Below are 24,284 nucleotides of genomic sequence, written 5' to 3'. Positions count from 1 at the left end.
CATTCATTTAAACCCCCCACTTATGGGCTTTTAAGCCTTACTGATTTATATGCAAATATGTTATTTCACAAAAATTTAGGATACACATGGCTTAATTTGGATTCACACAAAGAATAAGAATTAAAAATAATTTTGTCACAATCAAGAAAATAATCTGTTTTTGTGTCTAACTAAAATGTGTTCTGTCAAACTATCTCAGTGGCACTTCTGTAATTGACATTGTACAAATATAAGCCTTTAAGTAGTGATCAGACTCCTCTCCCTTACCAATAAGTTGTTTCCTTTGAGATGCTAAAGCTGCTGTCAAGTAATAATTCCTGGATAAAAATAAAATTTCTAAAATATAAATTCCTTTATGAATAATAGGCACACAATAATATCTTCAGGGTTCTTTAGGATTAACAGGCTTGGGATTGCATTTTTACATTTTAACCACAATTCAGTGTTCTTTACTTTACCAAAGTAAAAAGGTTGAGAAACACATTCTGAGTTTTTATAAAAAGCTGTTACAAACCCCAAAGGGAAGTTTTATGTTTTTAAAAACATAACAGTAAAATTTCAGGAGGGATTAGAACTTAACCCCAATATTTCAATCCCTAATAGACTGTGGGTCTTTCTTACCCATGATCATTATGTTTTTCAGAATAGTCCCAAGAAGACATTTGAAGATATCTAAGAAATAGTTGCAAACTTGAAACAAGGCATGTGAACCTTGGGAAGGAGCTTTCTAGTCAAGATTTGAATATTCATAGTTCCAGAAACTAGACCATACAAAGGGACTGAGATGCTGCAAGGAAGTCTGAGAATATGTAACACCTGGATTTTCTTCTCCATGAGGGCAGAGATTGTCATTTTCACTATGAGATCCCCAGTGCTCCTTGACTGGCTCTTATGGGCCTTCAGTAACTGTATTTGATAAAAAGATGGCACCAGAGACAAGCTGTGCAGTAATGAGGTGAGGACAGGGAGAAAGTTTTTATTTGAAAAATATTTTAGAAGCGCTTTTTAAGATTAATTCCTAGGCTTTTAATCTAAGATATTATAGAGTAGATTAAAAGGAAGAAAGATTTTTAGCGTTGTGGGGCTTTTCTGATTCCTGAATGAATTTGTTTCTTTATTTCCTGTCCAACTGAGCACAAGAAAATAAATTTGAATAAGAAGCCTCAGTGGAAGGGATTTTCTGTTAGAAGTTTTTCACAGCGGGCAAATACAACCCATGCCCACAGGCTCCCATCTTCACCAGTGAGGCTGAGGAACAGTCATCTTTGTTCATCGAAATTTGCACTTGGGGAATGAATGATTGGAGATGAGGGTTGGCAGAATTCAGGGAGAGATAGGCTGTGTCTCTCTTTTTCTTCTGAATTGTGGCTTTTTTGATTTTCCCTTTTCTGTCTGTGCTTTCCTCTTACCTCTCACTGTTACGGATGCGGCTGCTGCCCACTATCCCCTGACTGTCCTCATAGAGCCGAGGCCTGTGCTGACAAAGTGTTAGCTATTTATCTCCTATAATTTGTGTGGCTTCAAGTTTTTCACTCCTTGTGCCCTTACCATTGTTGCCAGCTGGAAAGTTTCTGGGAAACCTCAGAAGTGCTGTGAGCTTGTTTCAGAGGCTGGAAGGTGAGGGCCTTGGGACCGCTTCTGCTTCTCCATCCTGAGTTATGATTTTGTTGTTCAGTCGCTCAATTGTGTCGGACTCTTTTGCAACCCCATGAACTGTAGCCAGGCTCCTCTGTCAGTCAATGGAATTCTCTGGCAAGAATACGGGAGTGAGTTGCCATTTTCTTCTCCAGGGGATCTTCCTCACCCAGGGATTGATCTCGAGTCTCGTTCATGGCAGCAGATACTTTTACCCCTGAGTCACCAGGGAAGCCCATCCTGAGCTATGGAAACTGTTTCCATTCCTCAGGCAGAAGTGGAAGGAAGACACGATTTGGGTATTGTAATTTTAACCAAGTCATCTCCCTACAGAAAGTAGGACCTATTACATTACTAGCAAGCTCTGCTTTATTAATTTGTGTTATCAAATTGACTTTTGGTTTGGCTCGAGTAAAACAGACTGGGAGCTTCTCTGGTGGCTCAGTGGTACAGAATCCACCTGCCAATGCAGAAGACACAGGTTTGATCCCTGGGTCAGGAAGATGCCTTGGAGAAGGAAATTGCAACACACTCAAGTATCCTTGCCTGGGAAATCCCATGGACAGAGGAGCCTGGTGGACTATAGGCCATAGGGTTGCAAAAGAGTCAGACACAACTTAGTGACTAAACAACAACAAAACAAATTGGGTGGTGATATGTCAATGTAGTCACTCATTTGGTCTACTTTACCTTACCCTGACCATTCATTTGTCTGAGAACACACATACATTTTTAAATATGGATAAACACCCTTGAACTTGAATAGAATGAACTCTTGGTTCATAGTGCAAGTTAGCAGAGCCTGTTATTTTTTCCTGATTAGGTGATGGTTTAAGTCTTTGTAGTGCCTTTGCTTCTTTTCCCACTTACCATCCACTTTCCATCTGTGGAGGAGTGACAATATATGCTGTTTAATTGTATAGCTGCTTCACCCGGGTGAGGCTGGGGAGAGGCAGGGAGATTAAACTGCATATGGCTAGCTCAGTTGTTATTGAACAACGTCCCGACTGATGCCTGATGTCTGCGGAGGATTTTCTTGGGATTCTGGATCAATGGAATGCTAGAGACTGAGAACAGCAAATGGCCGTTTTCTCTCCTGTCTTTAAAGTAAAGTATGTCCTCTCTGAAGGGCAATCTATCTAAGCTGGCTCTCAAGTTTAAATGTAAACGACAGTGCATTCCTTACTTTGAAGGCAGACACAAGCTTATCCCAGTGATGGCCAAATTGCTTTGTAAAAGGAAGCAGCTTTTGTTACAAGTTCAGAATTCAGCCAGTATTCTCTCTCTGCATGAGGCTTGATGGGAAGACTCCTTTTTTTGTGGTACATGCATCATTTAAATGGCCCGGAGCTCCTGTGACTGGAACTTGGTGCCCTGTCTCTGCAGAGGTCAGCTGGTGAGTGTATCTGCTCTCTTTCTTCAAAAAATTGAGCCTTTTTTTTTTTTTTTTTCCATTCAAATAGAAAATCATAGGAAGGTGTGAGCAACACAAATATACAAGAAGGAATGATTTTATAAAATGATTTTCTCAACAGTTTACTATTAAATAAGTCAGTAGTAGAGAGGCAACATTATCACTGGGTAGAAATGTCCAGTCTGACGCTCCAAAAAGGATTATGTGCATATATCCATCTTATGTGGGAAGAAAACTTTCTGTGATTGGGAAAAAGATGAATGAAAAATCACGGGCTGAAGAAGAACGTGTGATCAGTTTATTTTATTTAAGTGTATTCATACTAGTCCGAGATTTCCTGTAATTTGAGTAGGAGAGCCCACAGTGAGGCTTTCTGGGTGGGTTCCTTCTCCCGAGGTGGGCTGATTTAAGAACACGGAATCTCAGCCTTCCTTCCATTCCTGGGGAGGGCTATCTGGAGCAAGTCATTGGCCTTCTGGGGTCCTCAACTGTAAAATCACGGTGACTTTGCTCCCTGAGTTGCATCCAAAGATATTATGAGAAAATGTAATCAAAGTAGTGTAATTATTGTTTTTAAAGATCTGGCAATCATGGTGCTTTGTGAAAGATTAATATCAAACTAACATCTGATTCATTACCTTTTCTTCATGTGACAGAATGAAGAAAAGAGCTCTCATACTTTTTGTAGAAAAATGGAGGGAATCTAGAGGATTAAGACTTTGTTAACTATGCCTAAAAAATTTTTTTGTAAAGTTGTTGGATTGCAGTTTTAAAAATGTGTAATTCTCCTGGTGCTAGAAAATCAGATAATTAAACTGATACTGTCCACTTGTACAAGTAGGTCTATTGAGTTCATTAAAGGCTAATGAAACAAACAAATGTTTTTAACAACAGGAACTTCCCACTTTCCTCTCTAGCTGTGCTTGTGGTTTTTTGTTTTCCTTTGGGGAGGTTTATAGGAGATGTTGTGATCCAGGATAAGCAGGTTCTAAAGGGGTGTGGGACAGGCATCGTCCCAGACAAGCCCAGAAAGATTCTCATTAAAGAGAATCTGCTTTAGGAGACTCAGGTACCGTTTGTTGGGATTCATGTTATTAAGTTAAAAGGATATTCACAAATCAAGTAAGACTTGTTGGCTGTAAACATTTAAAAAAATGTTTAGAGGAAAAGAGAATGCCAGATGGCATTAGGATCACCCTGTGCTTCAGTCTTTTACTCTCACTGAACCGCTTTCATTGCTAACAACGGCTTTGATACCATCACAGATGATTATCTCAAAGACCCTCAGAGGAGAAAATGTTTGATTATCTTTTATCAAGTGGAAGGCAATGACTCACCTGGTTAAGGAACTTAAATATCTATGTATGGTTCTTTGTAAATACATACAAGATTTTCCAGAGGAGGGAGTTAGTAAGCTGATTTTTTTTTTTTTTTTTTAGAAGATGAATTCTCAGCTGGTCAAATCAGAGAAAGTTATGCTCATCATATATAAAAAAACTAGTCATGCTGGCTGAAAGTTAACGACCTGTGAATCTTCATGGTGCCAATACAATGCTGGCTCATGCCATGGCAATTATTCCTATTTTTTGACTGACTTTTGAGTCTGATTTAAGTGCAGGGTTCACTGATCAGGGGTCCCCAACCTCCAGGATCTAAGGCCTAATAACCTGAGGTGGAGCTGATGTAATAATAACAGAAATAAAGTGTACGATAAATGTGATGTGCTTGAATCATCCCCCAAACTTCCCCCCATCCCAGGCTATCGAAAAATTGTCTACCATGAAACCTGTCCCTGATGCCCAAAAGGTTGGGGACCACTGCCCTGAACTACCATGAAGTACATTTTGCTTGCTTATGGGATATTGTATTAATCCTTTCTTTCAACTTAGTTTAGGTAAAAATGAAAAATTACATATTATGTTGTAATAGGTCAAAATATGTAGAGACAACCCACAGTATATAGAAAATTAGTATGTTCCCTCCCAGAAGAGTTACTCTCTTCATGTAGTATTGGAAATGAAACGTTACATTTTCCTTTATCTAGGTAGATATGTCATAGAATTAGGATACAAAAAGATGCCATTTTGTAAAAGAGCACTTTTAATATTTTACCTTTTTCCTAATAATAGGATATAAGTAGGATGGGATTCTATTGTTTAAATGTCAGCAATTATGGTACTAGTTAACTGTGTGATTATATGTAGGGATGGGGGGGTCCATAATCCACTGTGTACAACACAGTGTTATGACTCTAGAGTCCAGAGATGAATAATTAAGAAAGGAGTGACATTTTATTGGCCCTAGATAAAATTGTAAACTTCTAAGCAAAAAGACTGGTACTATAAGCAATTAAAACACTATACAGAGCTGCATCTTCTTGAATTAACAGGTTGTATCCTTTCTCTTCTTTCATTGCATCTCTTTCTTGGGTATACATGCAGGAACATTGAGAAATATTAATCCTGTGTGACCTCATCATGTTAGTTAATTCTGTATTTAAGGAAAGCCTTTGGTAATGAATGATGAGTACCTGTGTGCCTCTCAGAATGATGGAGACTGACTTCAGGTGTGGCCTGCTTCTCTCTCTCCCTTTCTCTGCCTCTGCTCTCCTCTCCCTCTTTGGAGGGCCCCCTCTTTCTCCCAGGATAACCTGGCTGAGTCCAGATTATGCTGTGTACTCGCTGACAGCTCCTTTCCATTCCCTGCTTAACGCAGCTCCCTAATGCGGGCTCACGCTTGACAGTACTCCCAGCCCTTCCCAGACGGGCTCACCCCCGTGTTTCTCTGGCAATGGCAAGTGACTCCAACTGCGCTCCTCTTCCCCCCGAACTGCAGCGTTGATTCTTCCCTCTTAAATGACCCTTGGAGAGGGGAAGGGCTGAGAGATTTAAGAGACGGGAATTCATGTCATGTGCTACAGCAGAGCAGCCCTAGCAACGGCAGTAGCGGCAGCAGCAGCAGCAGCAGCGAGTCATTTAGCAAGACCGCACCATTTTCTTCTCACCCTGCATAGAGGTGTGGTTGCAAGCGGCAATCAACTACCCACCCCCTTCCAGTTCCACGGAGGTGGCCTCTTCCTGGCTCCAGTCGGAAGACACAGACTGTCTGGAGGAGTCCCCAAAGACCGTTCCAATTGGTGATGTGTGTCTAAGAGGAAGGCTTTTTCAACTAGTAGGATGCTTGTCTGCCCTTGCGGCCATCCAACGGCTGAAGAGCTCGGAATCTAGTGCTCCGCCTTCCCCGTGGGACCATTTCTAAGTGTGGGCGCCCACCTATGCCCGCGTGTATGCAGGTGTGCGCTCCTGGAGGGGCTTCGCCGCGGACTTTGGTACCTTGTGAATTATGAATGCTGCGGAGGCTGGAGCAAGATTCCGACCTAGCTCGGGGGCGGAGTGGATTATTTTGTGAGTGTTCTGGCTGCCAGCCATTGCCCTGGTGGGGAAAATCTCCTCCCCATCTAGCTCTAATATCACCTGGATTGCTGGGGAGTGGAAACTGAGCTGCCGCAACTGCTCCTGCTGCTCTCCTCTGCAAAAATGGCTCACGCTGCTGCTTCTATTAAAAAAGTTCGAGAGGCTGAACTGGATGAAAAGGAGAAAAACCTGGAGAGAGAGAGGAAAAAACAACGGAAAATCCCCAGGGAACGTATGGAACGGAAAAGAAAGGTATGAGGAGCATCCCTTTAGGCCCTTGCTTGTGAGGCTCAGTGTAGAACCATCAGCCTCAGAGCTGGCAACTTCCTCCTCCCTTCCCTCCATCATTCCCCTGCACCATTTCCAAGCTCAGTTTGCAGCCTATAGCTCATGCCTAAATTTGCTGCATTGGGAGGAGATGCCTTAGCAAGGCAAATTTCCTTGGCTTAACCAAGTAAAGACAAAAAAAAAAAAAGTCTCTACTTCATTTTTCTGCTTTTCCTTAATATCTTTATTCAGTCTCAAAGCTAGGCGTTTTTTTTTATTCCTCCAAGTGACTCTGAACACTTGTCATAGAAGCAGGAAAGATTGGTTGGAGGGTTAAAGTATTTTCTTCTTGTTCATCATCTCTACTACAGGATCTTGAGCCTGTGCCTTCTCTTTGACTTTATGTATCTGCTGTAGATCTCTGGTTAAGAATAAACCACAGGTTTTATTTACTCTGCCCCCCTCCCCTTCTAAAGGTTGACACTGATCCATGTAAAACTATACTGAGAGTCTTCATGCAGTGAGCTGTGTCTCAGAATTTTTAAAATTATAATTTTAATTCACTTTTTGGTTTTCATTAATAATCTTATGCTTTTCTCTTCTGACTGTAGCCACTAAGTGAAAAGACCAGGGTTAAGTAAATGGAACAAAATGTTGATTCCATTTACAGTAAACTAGAGAATCATTGTCTTTCTCTTTTAAAATATTTTTTTCTTTAAGACAGAAACAATCTTACAACTTGATTGAACTGAACTATTCCTTTAGCTGGTGGTCTGTTTCTATAAGGCAAGGAGATCTCTATAAGTGCTTTAATTAACAAAGTGGGTCAGTGAATAATTTCGGAAGATGATAAATGACATATTACATTAGCAGGGCATAAAAATAGTGGTTTGTACACAAGCTGTTAAACATAGCTCTGGGATTAGGGATGCATTGGGGATCCATAGGCTTAATAATCCATGTGCTCAATGTCTTTTGTTTCTTCAGTAATAGATGTGTCTACCTTTTCATTTGGGGGTTGTTATCTTTGCCTCACTCTTGGAAGGACACTTGAGGACTCACATTAAGTTCAGATCTTACTGCGCAGGGATTCCTTACATTTCAGTGTTACTACTTATTTCATCAGGAGTTAGATCAAATGATTGTCATGAGGCAATACAAACAAATAACATTTGCCATATATTATTATTTTCCTTCTGGGGAAAACTTTAATACTGCCTGCCTGACCTTTAAATGGCCTTGTTTCAAGGATGCGTTCATTCTTTTTTATAATATCAAGGATGTTCTTGGCCATTTTGGTGGGAGTTGGCTCCCTTTTCGACAGCTACTGCAGTCTGTTTCTAATTGTCTAAATGGAACATTGTGCCATAAAGCAATTTCCTGTGATTATATCTTTTTTTATCTTTTGTTCTCTGAAACACAGTCTATTATTTTTTGGCCAGGAGTGCTTGTTTAGCGTATACTGTAACCTAATAACTTTGCTTACCATACCTCTCTCTTGGTCTCCCTTTGGCTTGCTTCTGTATCTAGTTCAAGCTTCTTCTTTTTCTATACTTGAGTAAAATTGCAAAGCCACATCATTAAGATGGAAGAGTGCCAACAGTTGTTGAGTCTCAGTTGCCTGGGTGCTGCATTGCTTTAGCTTGAGTCCAGCTCGGCAGGGAGAGATCATTGGTTGATACTGTGATCATATGATGGGATCATCTGATCTTCGTATTTAGATAGTATCATTAAATTAGGGAAATAATGGCCTAGCTACTATTTGTTTTTGTTCCTCTTTTTTTTGGGGGGGGATATACAAATCTATTGGTCCTCTTCCCTTTTCTACTGCAGATGCGTGTGGCGTTACATAGCTATTTACACAGCACAAGAAGTGCTTGCTAAAAGAATGACTGGATTTTTTAGCTGTGTCAGGTTTATCTTCTAGATATAGTTCCACCTCCCCTTCCCCTGGCCCCATGCACACATAACCAAATTGAGTTAGTTCTAAAATTTGGTTTAAAAGAAGAAAGCTCTACCTCATAATTATTCCTTAAGGTATGCTGCTACTGCTAAGTTGCTTCAGTCGTGTCCTGACTCTGTGCGACCCCATAGACAGCAGCCCACCAGGCTCCCCCATCCCTGGAATTCTCCAGGCAAGAACACTGGAGTGGGTTGCCATTTCCTTCTCCGATACACGAAAGTGAAAGTGAAGTTGCTCAGTCGTGCGACTCTTAGCGACCCCATGGACTGCAGCCCACCAGGCTCCTCCATCCATGGGATTTTCCAGGCAAGAGTACTGGAGTGGGGTGCCATTGCCTTCTCCCTCCTTAAGGTATATATAATGGTAATTCCAAAAGAAATGAAAAAAGCATGTTTGCTTATTAGCAGCACTCTGGAACACCATCTCCAGAAATTAACCTAAAAATGATTATACTTTATTTGCTGATGCCATTTTATAACCATAAGGGAATACATCAGTTGTAGAGATGATTGACTTTATCATTTACATATCCGTTTGTAAAGTGTATTGTAGATGAACCAGTTTATTAAAAAAATTCAGATGAGACATTCCCCTGTGGTGTTAAAACCAACTGTGGATCTTGAAAAAAATAAACTGATTTTGAAAATACTTTTACTGAAGTAAAATATTATAGAGTATTAAATCAATTAAGCATCCTCATGTTTAGATTTCATTTTAATATTCTTTTATAAACTTGCTGTTAATTAAAAGAATCTTTGTGTTGTTATTTTGTATTCAATAAAACATTTCAAATAAATTTTAATTATTTGTAAAGTTAAAACACTTTTCTTGCTTGGCTGTAACCCCTCTACCAGCTTCTCAGTGATACCATCTTTGTAAATGCAGGATGTGTATACTAAGGAACCTAGTTTCAACTTCATGACAAGCAAGATTTATCTTAGAATAAAATGTTCAGGCTTCTTTCAGTTCAGTTCAGTTCAGTCGCTCAGTCGTGTCCGACTCTTTGCAACCCCATGAATCACAGTACGCCAGGCCTCCCTGTCCAGCACCAACTCCCGGAGTTCACTGAGACTCACGTCCATCAAGTCGGTGATGCCATCCAGCCATCTCATCCTCTGTCGTCCCCTTCTCCTCCTGCCCCCAATCCCTCCCAGCATCAGAGTCTTTTCCAATGAGTCAACTCTTCGCATGAGGTGGCCAAAGGACTGGAGTTTCAGCTTCAGCATCATTCCTTCAAAAGAAATCCCAGGCCTGATCTTCAGAATGGACTGGTTGGATCTCCTTGCAGTCCAAGGGACTCTCAAGAGTCTTCTCCAACACCACAGTTCAAAAGCATCAGTTCTTCGCCGCTCAGCTTTCTTCACAGTCCAACTCTCACATCCATACATGACTACTGGAAAAACCACTCTCCACTTTCACTTTCATCAAGAGGCTTTTGAGTTCCTCTTCACTTTCTGCCATAAGGGTGGTGTCATCTGCATACCTGAGGTTATTGATATTTCTCCCGGAAATCTTGATTCCAGCTTGTGCTTCTTCCAGCCCAGCATTTCTCATGATGTACTCTGCATATAAGTTAAATAAGCAGGGTGACAATATACAGCCTTGGCGTACTCCTTTTCCTATTTGGAACCAGTCTGTTGTTCCATGTCCAGTTCTAACTGTTGCTTCCTGACCTGCATATAGGTTTCTCAAGAGGCAGGTCAGGTGGTCTGGTATTCCCATCTCTTTCATACTTTTCCACAGTTTATTGTGATCCACACAGTCAAAGGCTTTGGCATAGTCAATAAAGCAGAAATAGATGTTTTTCTGGAACTCTCTTGCTTTTTCGATGATCCAGCGGATGTTGGCAATTTGATCTCTGGTTCCTCTGCCTTGGACTGTTTTAAATATAGTATGTACCAAACATATATGGTACATGTGTCATACTGTGGTAGACCGAGAATAAAACCAAGCTTAAAGCAAATGGACCAAGAGTAAGATTATTTGAAGCAAGCTAATTTATCATTTATTTGTTCAGAAGAGTACATTGATGTTCTAGCTTTTTTACAGAGATGAGAGCTCATTATTTGCGGATTAACTTAAGTCGTTTCTGTGTACGTCTGGATATCTAGTTTTCATACTAAACTCTGAGAACTTTAGACTTGAGAAGGATTCCAAAAGGAATCTTTCTCACAGACTTCTAAGACTTTGTTCTAGAAAGTGATTTTGAGTATAATATTCATTCCACAGTCATATATTCTTTTCCAAATGTACTTTTTTTTTAATTTGGAAAAATGTATAATTTTCAGAGGATCACTAAACAAAGCAGTTTCATTCTTGAAAGGAAAGCATATGTTTAAATTACCTTTGTCATTTAAACTTATGATTACCAGTTCAAATAAATAGATGTGTTCTCCATTTTTCAGCATGGACAAACCATTCTCTAATGCATCATACTGTCTGCAATATTTATTTAAATCATATAGCATGAAAGGCAATTTGTATGACTAGTTCTTGGCATTGTAATGCTTGAAACTATTCCTATTTTATTTATACTATTAAAATGCCAGAGTTCATATTTTGTGTGAAAATTATGGTAATATTTACTGAGTACCAAGGTGGTCCCATGTCTGGCACACACATTGTATTATTTAATCCCATTGGCAGTTTGATACATTAGATATTCTCTCCATTTCACAAGTGAGGAAACTTGGGGCCAGCATTATGGAACTTGCTTAATCATATTCAACTAGTATATGGCAGAGTTGGGATTTGAACCTCAGGCTCCAAAATTCACTGGGAAAAAAGGTAGTATGATTCTTGGTCTTGTACCTACACTAAATCTAGAGCATAAGTAAATCATTTAATCTGCCAATGTCTCAATTTTCTAACCTCCAAAATATCTTCGTATAACTGAAAGAAATTTAATTACTGTGAGAATAAATTAAATGACATATTTTAGAGGAAACGGTATAAATTTCAGGTTATGCTTCTACTATAATTGCACCAGAATATTCCATGAGATTTTTTGGAAAATCAATTGGTAGAAGTCAACATTTGCTTCTTAAATATAGCAATTGCTGTCAGTGATAAATGATTACATATGATCATTCTTTGTTACAGTTTTATCAAGACATCAGATGTATTTGCGTATTTACACTTATTTAACTAGCACAGAAAGGTGATTTTGCGTAGGATTAAGTGAAAATAAAAGCAAACTTTTTTTCAAGTCCTTTTCCTTGATTCTCGTAAAAAAGGGTTCTGATCAGTTATTTGCTTTCTTTTAAATGTATATAATTATTGTCTTTGAAAGAATAAGATTTCTTATTTCTAGGATAACTTTTGGGTACTGTCCCAACCATATTCTTCTTGTCTATTTTGTTATTAAATTGATGACAATGAGAACTCTTACTGAGTATATTTAATGGACCTATCACCAAGTTGTAAGGGAACACGGAAACATAAAGAATATTGAAAGTTAGTTTGTTAGTATACTTTGTTAAAATGGAGGAATGCTTATTTACAAGTGTGGAGAGGAAAGTATCCTGTAACTTTTGAATTATGTTATGGGTTTAAAATAAGCATAAAATACAATGGCCAGCTGAGCCTGCCTTCCTGGTGGTCTGAGTGCACTCAGTCGTATAGGAGAAAGAGAGGACAAGCCAGTCAGCTCTCCTGTGCTGGTCCCTTCTGCATGGACGCCCAGCCTGCTCCTGAAGGGAAGCCCTCCTCTGAGATGAGCAACGCTTAGTTAAGAACCACGTATGCAGTGTTCTGGATGCTAAGCCAAATGCAATATGATTAAACGTACAAATCACAACAGAATAATGTAGGTCCTGTATAATGTATTACATTCTGGAACTCTTCAAGTATGGAAAATTCCCATAATGTATGTTAGCACTTATATCAAACTGTCTTCGTGTCGTTTCCTATAACCCCTTCAGCGATACATCAGTACTTCAAGAAATCACATTTACATAAAGTAGATTGTGAGGTCTTGAGCTTTATTTGGACAGCTTTCTCTCTTTTTACGTCTTAATAGTCACTTGAGTCTAAATAAGTATGTTCGGGCACATCTGTTTACATGGGGAAGCTTCTATAGAATCACGATTTTTGTTTTTTGAGTTTTGGCTGCACCTGCATGGCTTGTGGAATATCAGTTCCTCCACCAGGGATTGAACCCATACCACAGCAGTGAAAGCGCTAAATCCTAACCGCTAGATCACCAGGGAACTCCCAGAATCATGATTGTTTAAAAACCTATATATTTTTTCTTTTACATTCCTTCTATCCTCCTCTCTTAGTTCAATTCAGAAACCCCTTCCTGGCTAGAATAATTATTTGTATGTAAGTGACTTGCACTATTAATGGTACTCTTGAATAGCACTGTAATCTAAGTTTTTATTGGTTTTTAATTATAAAGAACTTCTTTCAACAACTTGAGTGGGTGACTAACTACTAGTTTAGGATTACAGCTGTCAAATTTGTGGGATTGTGGCAGAAATAGTCCCAAGTGTATGACTTGAGATACGTTTTTAAGAAGGCTAAAAAGACAAAAATCTTAAAGTAAATCAGCTACTATGAGTGGGTTCATTTTTGGAATCTAAATTTTTTAAGCATACCTCAGTGGAATTCGCCACCCCCTTTTCTTTATGCTAATCTGAATTCATATAAATGTTTTAATCTCTATGAAAACATTTCATTGGTGACCTTTATTAAAATTTTTTTATTAGTTACTGTATTCATCACTTGGATAAAAGTAATGCTATTTATCATACATTTTTACATCATAAAGAATACCGAAATATTTTGTAGAAGTATTATAGGAGTCAGTGAAAATACAAGGAAGTTAAGAATTCAACTCATGCCATATATAATGATTTTTTTGTGTTTGTATTTTTCCATTATATCACTCTTTTCATTTGTATTTCTCAAAATAATTTCTTCATAAAGAATGACTACCTTTATTATCAGAGACAAGGATATAGTATATTAAAATAAAGAATAGTACAAAAAGGCACTTCCCAAATTTTGGAGTTCTACAGAAATTGCTAGTGGAATCATCAGCTGTTTGAGTATGACCCTTTGCTTCAAAGGTGACTTGTCATTTTTAAATGCGTATTGTGGAAAATCTCATTAAAGTCATCTAGCTCCATCCATTCATAATAAATCAGGATCCTGGGGTAGGCTAAAAAGGAAAGAAGACCATAATCTATATACATTTAAAGCTCCCCTGGTGATTCCAACCAGAATTGAAAACCACTGCAATAAATACTTTCATCTCCCCATCATCCCTTACTCTACCCACCCCATCTTTGAATTTGAAACAATAGCAGATCTGCTTTTAATAATCAGTATGACTCTACATTGCGATTTGAGAAAAAATTTTCCATGTGTATATATGAGACACCCTGGCGATTTTTTGAATGTTTAATGAGACTAATTGGTCTATCTAATAACCAATTAATTTTTTGGAATTTTTAAAAATTGTAGGATAAAATTGCTTCACAATGTGGTGTTAGTTTCTGCTGTATAACAGCGTGAACCAGCCATAAGTATACATATATCTTCTCCCTTTTTGAGCCTTCCTTCCACCCTGCCCTCCAGTTACCTTTGAGCATGGGAAAGAGGAAACAGTTTTATCAGATAAGTTGAAAGGCTTTATGATCTGCATGAAGTATGACTGTCTCTGTCCTGGTGGTATGATCTTCAGGAATGAGGCTGTGTGTTTCTGATACATACATATATAACTAAGCTCATAGAGGCCTCAGGTATTACTCAAGTTGAATTTTTGAAAGACCACTAAAGTGTGATTTAAAAGTTATGCCTTAAATAGACTGTGCTGTTTTGAATAAACTTCAATAAATATCCTGGGGATTTAATTGGTAATTTGGCAGCCTTGGAGACCTCAAACCTTTAGAGACGTCAGCAGTTCTGAAACTCCTAAACACAAGACAACCACTACTTTTTGTTCTTTGTCCTTGACTTTGGTAGATTTTCTATATCTTTAAAATAGTATAAAATCCATGAGTGTAGGGAAGAAAGAAGGAATGAGCAGCTCATAGATGAATTCTCTCTCCCAGTTCCTCAGATATCTCCTATTAATAGTTTTAACTCAACAAGCTCTTTATGATGCCAGGGTTTTTTTTGTTTGTTTCTTTGTTATATTTTTGGTTACTTGCATGAATATTTTACCAGATGTTCTCTCACTCTCGTCCTTACTCACCAGAGCTTCCAGGGTAGCCAGAAAGGGATTCCCCACTAGGTTATACAGAATTCTGAAATGGGCTTTTCAGCATGTATAGCTGGACTATTCAGTTCAGTTCAGTTCAGTTCAGTCACTCAGTTGTGTCTGACTCTTTGCGACCCCATGAATTGCAGCATGCCAGGCCTCCCTGTCCATCACCAACTCCCGGAGTTCACTGAGACTCACGTCCATCAAGTCAGTGATGCCATCCAGCCATCTCATCCTCTGTCGTCCCCTTCTCCTCCTGCCCCCAATCCCTCCCAGCATCAGAGTCTTTTCCAATGAGTCAACTCTTCGCATGAGGTGGCCAAAGGACTGGAGTTTCAGCTTTAGCACCATTCCTTCCAAAGAAATCCCAGGGCTGATCTCCTTCAGAATGGACTGGTTGGATCTCCTTGCAGTCCAAGGGACTCTCAAGAGTCTTCTCCAACACCACAGTTCAAAAGCATCAGTTCTTCGCCGCTCAGCTTTCTTCACAGTCCAATTCGTACATCCATTCATGACCACAGGAAAAACCATAGCCTTGACTAGATGGACCTTTGTTGGCAAAGTAATGTCTCTGCTTTTGAATATACTATTTAGGTTGGTCATAACTTTCCTTCCAAGGAGTAAGTGTCTTTTAATTTCATGGCTGCAGTCACCATCTGCAGTGATTTTGGAGCCCAAAAAATAAAGTCTGACACTGTTTCCACTATTTCCCCATCTATTTCCCATGAAGTGATGGGGCCAGATGCCATGATCTTCGTTTTCTGAATTACTCCCTCCATTTTCCTTCACTTCATTAGTACCTTGCCAAAAGTTTTCCCATTAGATCTGCGTTGATGCCAACTTAGCCCTTTTCTAGAGATGTCCCTTTACTGTATATTTATCATTACTATATGATCACAATAAACTGTGGAAAATTCTGAAAGAGATGGGAATACCAGACCACCTGACCTGCCTCTTGAGAAATTTGTGTGCAGGTCAGGAAGCAACAGTTAGAACTGGACATGGAACAACAGACTGGTTCCAAATAGGAAAAGGAGTTCGTCAAGGCTGTATATTGTCACCCTGCTTATTTAACTTATATGTAGAGTACATCATGAGAAACGCTGGACTGGAAGAAACACAAGCTGGAATCAAGATTTCTGGGAGAAATATCAATAACCTCAGATATGCAGATGACACCACCCTTATGGCAGAAAGTGAAGAGGAACTCAAAAGCCTCTTGATGAAAGTGAAAGTGGAGAGTGAAAAAGTTGGCTTAAAGCTCAACATTCAAAAAACGAAGATCATGGCATCCGGTCCCACCACTTCATGGGAAATAGATGGGGAAACAGTGGAAACAGTGTCAGACTTTATTTTTTTGGGCTCCAAAATCACTGCAGATGGTCACTGCAGCCATGAAATTAAAAGACGCTTAGTTCTTGGAAGGAAGGTTATGACCAACCTAGATAGCATATTCAAAAGCAGAGACATTACTTTGCCAAAAAAGGTCCATCTAGTCAAGGCTATGGTTTTTCCTGTGGTCATGTATGGATGTGAGAGTTGGACTGTAAAGAAGGCTGAGCACCAAAGAATTGATGCTTTTGAACTGTGGTGTTGGAGAAGACTCTTGAAAGTCCCTTGGACTGCAAGGAGATCCAACCAGTCCACCCTAAAGGAGATCAGTCCTGAATATTTATTGGAAGGACTGATGCTGAAGCTGAAACTCCAGTCCTTTGGCCACCTCATGCGAAGAGTTGACTCATTGGAAAAGACTCTGATGCTGGGAGGGATTGGGGGCAGGAGGAGAAGGGGACGACAGAGGATGAGATGACTGGATGGCATCACCGACTTGATGGACGTGAGTCTGAGTGAACTCCAGGAGTTGGTGATGGACAGGGAGGCCTGGCGTGCTGCAATTCATGGGGTCGCAAAGAGTCGGACACGACTGAGCTACTGATCTTATCTGATCTGATACTGCTCATATCGTGAGGAACACCTCAATAAAAAAAGTATGTATTATTAAGGAGAAATATCAAGGATACAAAAATTATTATAAACATATCAACCTAATCTTTATTTGGTTAGGAGAAATAGTATCATTTCACATTAATAATTTCACATTAATGTATATTTCTTGGCTCTCTATATATTTTGCATGCATGCATGCTCAGTGGCTCAGTCATGTTCAACTCTTTGCGATCTCATGGACTGTAGCCCCCCAGGCTCATCTGTCCATGGAACTTCAGGCAGGAATACTGGAATGGGTTGCCATTTTCTCCTCCAGGGGATCTTCCTGAGTCAGGGATAAAACCTGTGTCTCCTGCATTGGTAGGTGGATTCTTTACCACTGACCCAAATAGAGACCTGTTAATACCAATTTTAACTCATTTTTTCACAGTTTGTAAAAAAAGGTTGAAATCAAAACTGATTTTGACCTCTGTGTATCTTTATGTGAATAATGATGGTTTTACCAAATTTCTATTTTCTTTCAAAGGATTTATTTAATCTCTACATCAATTTTTTTGAGAGTAATATGTTATTTGGTGAGTATTCTTAGGACTTCAAGCCTAGGAGACAGCATTTCAAGAGACCCTGAGAGAATTGCTCCAAGGAGGCAAAGGGAGGAGTCAGGTTATATAGAAGTTTTGCAACAAAGAAACTTAGTTTCAAGTGCTAAAGTAATATTGATCCCTATGTATTAATAAAATGCTAAAGTAGATTATCTTAGAGTTCATGTTTGTGTTACTAATATAATTTTTAAAAATCTAATCAATAAACATCGATTACATTTTAGAAAAGTAAATTATGTTAGCATTACAAACATGAACTCTTAAGAATCTACTGTAGTTTTTATTAATTATAGGGATCAAATATTACTTTTGCATTTGAAACTAAGTTTAGCTGCCAGTCCTTGTAAGACATTCAGCATGATTGGAGGTGGATATGGTACATAGGGTTATAAAGAACAGAAAACATACTAGAAAGCTGTTTGCTAATTTAATAAGTAATATTTACATAAAATTTCCAGATGCTCCTAAAGCTCCATAAAGACACATTCGGGAGACCTGTGTATTATTGCGGCTAACTGTGACGCTGGGCAGACTATTAACCTGACTCCAGTTTTCTCACCTATGAAATGATGTGGCCCTGAAATCTGTTAGCGATCGTTCTTGTTCCTGTATGATTCTGCAGTGTTTTCAATTGTTTTTGCTTCTCTTTATTTTTGTAAGTGATTGAGGAGTTCCATTGAATTTCCAAGTTTTCCTTCATATAATAGGCATTGCTTTGGCCTGACACTATGTCCCAGACACAGTTCCTGCAACCAAGAAGCTCTCATACCACTTGGGGTGATAGGTCCAAATAATAAGAATAAAATGTTATTTGGGCCATTAAGTTGGAATGGAGATTTGTCTATTTTTGTGTATATGACGCAAGTTTTATTTAATAGACTGTGTATTTTTGTAAGCTCTTATTTGGCAGAAAAAATAATGGAAGAAAATAGTTCCTGTTGTGGTAACACTTGAAATTTTCTGGAAGTAGTTAAGACAGAAGATACAGAAAATGAAGTAATCTTATGAAGTTGTGCGATTGTTTTTTGTTTTGTATTTTAGGTACTGATTTGAGTCATTTTGCAGGAAGAAGTTTATTGTGGTTCCATTATTTTCTGTTAGAGCCTGTGTATCCTGATAATGCCACATCTTATAAACCCACAGAAAGTATCATCATGGTGTTAATCATTTTTCAAAGATCCAATGGTAGTAATGATAGCTGCCTTTGAACTAGAGGGTGCTATGGCGAAAAGAGCCCATAGTAAGCACTTAAAGGAACCTCAGCAGTTTACAAATAATTCAGCTGTATAGCTCAGTGAAAATAAGACATCTCCTGCATTCTTCTAGGGGTAGTAGTACAAACTTCCTCCTTATTTTTGGCTTCTGCCTCAAACTGTGCCAGATGCTTAATTAAACTATGTCACATCCTAACATGACTGAAACCAATAAAGTATAAGTAGAACAGGTAACCTGGAAACCTAACTCCTTTGAGGAAGTGGTTACTTAGGAAATGAGGAGCTTTTGCTCAGGGCAGTTACCTACAAAGCATGTGGCTGCAAAACATGTGGGCTCCAAAGGACAGGAGTCACAGACTGGGCGTGGGTGGTGGAGAAAAAAGCCATCTGTGAAAGCACAAGTTGTCATTAATGGGGAGGAAGCAGATGACAAAGGACCCAGGAGCAGATGCCAGCCCTGTAACTACAAGCACTTTATCAAAGCACAGAAAGGACTTTGTATATAACATAAAACACTCACACTCACCCATTTAACACAAGTGGCGATATTTCAGAACTTTTGACTTTTGTACTAGAAAACAGCACTGGAAGAAGAATTTATAGTAAGCTAATATGAGAAATCTTTTTTTGCCATCAAAGGAAGCTTGATAACTGAGATGCATGTCTCCTTAATCACTGTAATTAGCCTTCACACATGAGCCTTCTGGATTATGTATTCTATAGTAAGTTGCATAAGAGTTTACAAAACAATTTGGTCCCTCCAGTGATCTTTAAAATTCTATGAAAGTCAATCAAGAAACTGAGATGATTATGCTAGAAAGTTGAACATTTTCCACTTAGAGCCACCCAGAAGCTTTTATATTGTACTTATTAATTTCTCTTCTTTCTTGTGTTACATTAAAAAATATTATCACAATTGATTTCCCATTAATCCTCCTCTCTATTTCCATTGCATGCAGATGTACTTCAGCATATTGCAGTACCTTGGATAAAATAATTAAGTGAATAACTACAAACTAGACTTTGAGTGGTAAAGATTTTTGATTGAGTAAAAAAATAATTTATATCAAACAACATCTCTTCTAGGTAGGTCTTGAGTTTGTTTTGGTAATGTGTATATTTATTTGCTGATGATAAAATTACATTGGCAACTAACATTTGCTGAGCACTTTTCATCCTCCCATTGGTGTGCAAAATTATAATTTTACATAGTTTGAACTCCTGGGATAATTATACTACTTCTCTGCCTCTTTTGTAAGTTGACACACACACTGAATCTGCAGAACCTATACAGTATGCTCCTGCTGTTTCAGTGGTAACAAGGTATGTCTTGAGTAGTCCTTTTTCTGCCTTGGCCATGAGAATTGACTTTGTCTTTGATTTACCATACTCAATTCTCTGATTATTTTCAGAAGCAGGCATCTGCTCTCCACATACAGATAATAACCTCACAAATTGTGACTCAATCCCTGGTCCCTCCCAAAAGTACACTTTGTTTCTAGTTTCAATTTACTTTCCTACTGAATGGCCAAACTCAGTAAATTTTTTCCTTTCTGATTTCTTTGCTATTAGTCATCCGCTTACCTACCTCAGGCTAGCTTGGTAAAATATTTATATGTGTAATGTTGGTTCACTCTTGACACTGAATTCATCGCTGTGATCAAGGGTATGATGACCTTGTAAGTTGAGCTGTTTTCAGCAACCTCCTGTAGAGAGCACTTGTACTCTGATCAGAGCACACACAAGTACTTCTGTTAACATTCCATGCATTTTTCTCTGTGTAAGTGACTGCATGATACAGTGATAACTAAATGTGTTTACCTGCGGGGACTAAAGTTCTTTCTTTAAGCCTACATACTTTGTAGTTTTAATTTATAAGATGAGAATAGTGTCCCACATGCCCTGGTGTCATGGAATTTGACCAACTTGCTGTGTCCATAATAATGGCTGATTTTCTTCCTATACTGTGTCTTACCATTGCCTAAGACACAGTAGATACCCTACCAATTCTAAACACCTAAGTAGTATTTTTGTGTCAGCAACTCTAATTTGTCATAGCTTAGTCTTTTGAAGCAAACCTAGGAAGAAAAGTTTATTTGGTCAACTTGTGGATTGTAGCATAAACAGTTATCGCAGAATCAAACAGAACCAGAAATTTTAAAATTTTGTGAAAAGCTATTCTCAATTACATTTATTAACAAGGAAATTAAAGATATTATGAAGAATGGGAGAAAAATTTTTCTAGAGGAATATTTTTTATCTTCCTTTGTATATTTAAAAGTTAATGCACAGAATTTGCATCTTTAAAACCACACTAATGTTTAAAACTATAAATTAATAATTTTGTAAACTATTAATTTCCAGTTTTCAGTGCAAATTCCCTTGTCCGCATAGTGTTTGAAACTTTCCTCTGGGGTGCATTAAGTCTGCTGCATTAGGCTGGCAACACTCTCTCATAACTCCTGTTTGCCCTGTTTCTCCTCTCAACCTTGATCCTTGTTCACACATAATAAGGGCACGCTTAGCTGGCCAAAGTCAGTAACTATTTCTGTTCTCTTCCTGCTCTATTTTGATGAATGCGACCCAGGCTCCTGTGATGAAGTGTCTGCATGCCAGTGACCCATACATGTAGCTTGTTTAGGTGTAGGCTGCATTACTGAAATTATGATTTTATCCTTTGTGAGATATATCAAGGTTCCAGTGATTTCTAAAACTTTTGAAGGATTCTCTCCTCTGACTTAGCACACATGCATGCATGCTAAGTCGCTTCACTCATGTCTGACTGTTTGTGGCCCTATGGACTGTAGCCCACCAGACTCCTCTGTCCCTGGGATTCTCCAGGCAAGAATACTGGAGTGGGTTGCCATTCCCTTCTCCAGGAGATCTTCCCAACCCAGGGATCAAACCCACATCTCTGTTGTCTCCTGCGTTTGCAGGCAAGTTCTTTACCACTAGTGCCACCTGGAAATGGCAGCCCACTCCAGTGTTCTTGCCTGGAGAATCCCAGGGACAGGGGAGCCTGGTGGGCCGTCGTCTATGGGGTCGCACAGAGTCGGACACAACTGAAGCGACTTAGCAATGCCACCTGGGAAGCTCTCTGACATGTGTGGGTTTCTCCAATGGAAAGCTGCTAGAAAGTGTACACATCATTGTAGTGCAAAAATAAAGCAAGGAACTGTGAAGCTCATTTAGACTTTAAAGACTGGCAAAGAAACTGTGGCATGTCAGTGTATTTTATAGACTGTCAAGTGGAGACCAACCTGCAGAACAGAACAGCAAAGGCACACTTCTGTTGAAACAAGCAGTATATTGTAGCCGAATATAAAACCTTCTAACATTCCTGTATGCAAAAGCATGGTAAATTAAACGGGATTTGTCGTGAGTCTTCATATTCTGAAGAAGCAGTTTTTTTCTTTGTGAAACCACATTCATTTTCATGGAAGATTCAGGGGGAAAAAACACACACAGGCAAGATATAAAAATGAAAGATAGACTTCATACAAAAGCTTCATACAGCTTTTGTAAAGATAAAAGCTTTAACGGTTCAAAGGCTCTTCCCATCCCCCTTTCTTCTTTGAGTTCAATGATTGTGTAATTCCTTGGAGTACATAGGTCAGCAGTGTGCCCTACTAGAGAAGTAAAGTTGACTAGGAAATTATCATATAAAAGAAAAAATAGAACACTGTTCTGAGATGTCACAAGATGGTAAATTCTATTGCAACTTGATAAGAGGTTTGTTTTTTTTCCTTCTTCTAACTAGCTTATTTTGAAGTAGTATCTTTTCCGAGAAAACCTTTCCTTGGAACTCTGTTCCTAAGGTATGATGTATATGTATGCACATAGGATCTAGATTCTATACATCTGCATTTCTCAAAATTTTATTTCTCTCCTCTACTTTTTCTCCCCCTGAGTTTTCAATATATTGAAGTTACAGCGTTGTCGTCTTATTGTAGTATGTACTTCAAGTGTACTTAAGGGAACGATCATTTTAGTAAGATTTAACAAAAGAATGGATCCCCTTCATAAGTATGTGAAATTAAAAACGAATTTTGTAAGTTAAAAAGTATCAACATTTAAAGTATAGAATCATTTCACAGCACTACTTTCTATCTTGCAACTCTGGCTTGAGGCCTGATGACACGGTCTCAGTGAGACAGCCCATGAGATGGATGGGAACGTTTGGGGTCTGGCTTTAGACCCATGGAGTTGCAAAGTCTGGGCCCAGACAGGCATGCCAGGCTTTGCTGTTGTTTAGTCACTAAGTCACATCTGATTCTTAAGACCCCAGGGACTGTAGCCCTCCAGACTCCTGTGTCCATGGGATTTCCCAGGCAAGGATACTGAAGTGGGTTGCCGTTTCCTTCTCTGGGGATGTCCCTAGCCCAGGGATTGAACACGGGCCTCCTGCATTGACAGGCATATTCTTTATCTCTGAGCCATCTGGGAGGCCCATGCCAGATGTGGTGTCACATAGTTACCTCATCCGCAATGCAGAAAGCAGCAAACACGGGGGTTTTTATTGGGCGGGGGGAATATAGCAGTGGGGAATTTCAGCTGCTTGGCAATCAAGCAAACTTCTCTTCTTGGGCAGGATGATAGGACTCCGTGTTATAGATTATGGGACAAAGCTTTGGTTTTGGAAAGGAAAGTGTCGTAAGTGTACCTTGGAAGCTATACCACCTACAACCTTCTTTGTGACAACCCTCCAGCCATAGACAGGCACACAGACTAGATTTAGAAGGAAGGGTTACTCCTTTTCAGTGACAACATGGAGAGAAAAACGGAGAGGAAAATGAAGTTATATTTTGGGGATGACATCATTACTGGGTGTCCTTAGACGCAGGTGAAGGTTCAAGGACTTGCTTCCAAATGGCTGGTAAATGAGACAGGGAATGAGACAGGGGAACAGGAGAAACTTTTCCTGAAAATGACTTCATTGTGAGCTACCACTAGGTGGAAACCTGAGAGAGTTTGACCCATTTGCTTTGAAATTATGGATGAATGGAGGCAGCAAATGGGATCTAGAGAGAAATAAGACCATATAGTCTCTGTAGTTTTTTAAAAAAAACAATTATTCATTATAGTATTTGATTCCCACAATGAAGTATATTTTCAGCCTCATTTTTCAGGTGCATAAATGAGGTTTAGAAAGATTAATTTATCTTCCCCCAAATCTTAGAGCAAATACATCCCAGATATCCAATTCCAGAGCTCATGCCTTTTCTCTAAACCATCCTGGTGTGTACTATGACACAATATCTAATTTTTCTGTACTTTTAAATTATATTGTGTGTGTGCTCAGATGCTCAGTCATGTCTGACTCTTTGCAACCCCGTGGACTGTAGCCCACCAGGCTCCTCTATCCATGGGATTCTCCAGGCAAGAATACTGGAGTGGGTTGCCATTTCCTCCTCCAGGGCATCTTCCCAACCCAGGGATCAAACCTGCTTATGTTACATCTCTGCATTGGCAGGTCGATTCTTTACCACTAGTACCATCAAATTGTAGAACAGATGAATAAGTACAAGTGCAATTCAAACAAAAATAAAGATGAGGAAAATTTATCATAGCTAACATTTCCTGAACAATGCAATGTGCCAGGCACTATGTTAAAT

At 39.1% G+C, this 24,284-nt stretch overlaps 1 protein-coding gene across 18 annotated transcripts in view; it reads left to right on the top strand.

Annotated features, from left to right (window-relative positions):
* ANK2 (ankyrin 2) overlaps nucleotides 1-24,284 on the top strand; it is a 700,483-nt gene that overhangs the window by 410,011 nt on the left and 266,188 nt on the right. The window contains exon 1 of one of the 18 annotated variants that reach the window (XM_025290650.3): nucleotides 5,489-6,714. The exons of 12 other annotated variants lie outside the window; for them this stretch is intronic. In XM_025290650.3, the coding sequence (XP_025146435.3) occupies nucleotides 6,586-6,714 (129 nt within the window). In that variant the 5' untranslated portion in view covers nucleotides 5,489-6,585. Of the gene's footprint in view, nucleotides 1-5,488; nucleotides 6,715-24,284 lie in introns of those variants that run through there. 5 more of the 18 variants (XM_044946102.2, XM_044946101.2, XM_044946107.2 and 2 more) reach the window with 5 other exon arrangements.

Source organism: Bubalus bubalis, chromosome 7, assembly GCF_019923935.1.
Source record: "Bubalus bubalis isolate 160015118507 breed Murrah chromosome 7, NDDB_SH_1, whole genome shotgun sequence".
Lineage (NCBI taxonomy): Eukaryota > Metazoa > Chordata > Mammalia > Artiodactyla > Bovidae > Bubalus > Bubalus bubalis.
Note: the sequence above shows the minus strand (reverse complement) of the source record. Positions and strands in the feature narration are given on the sequence as shown.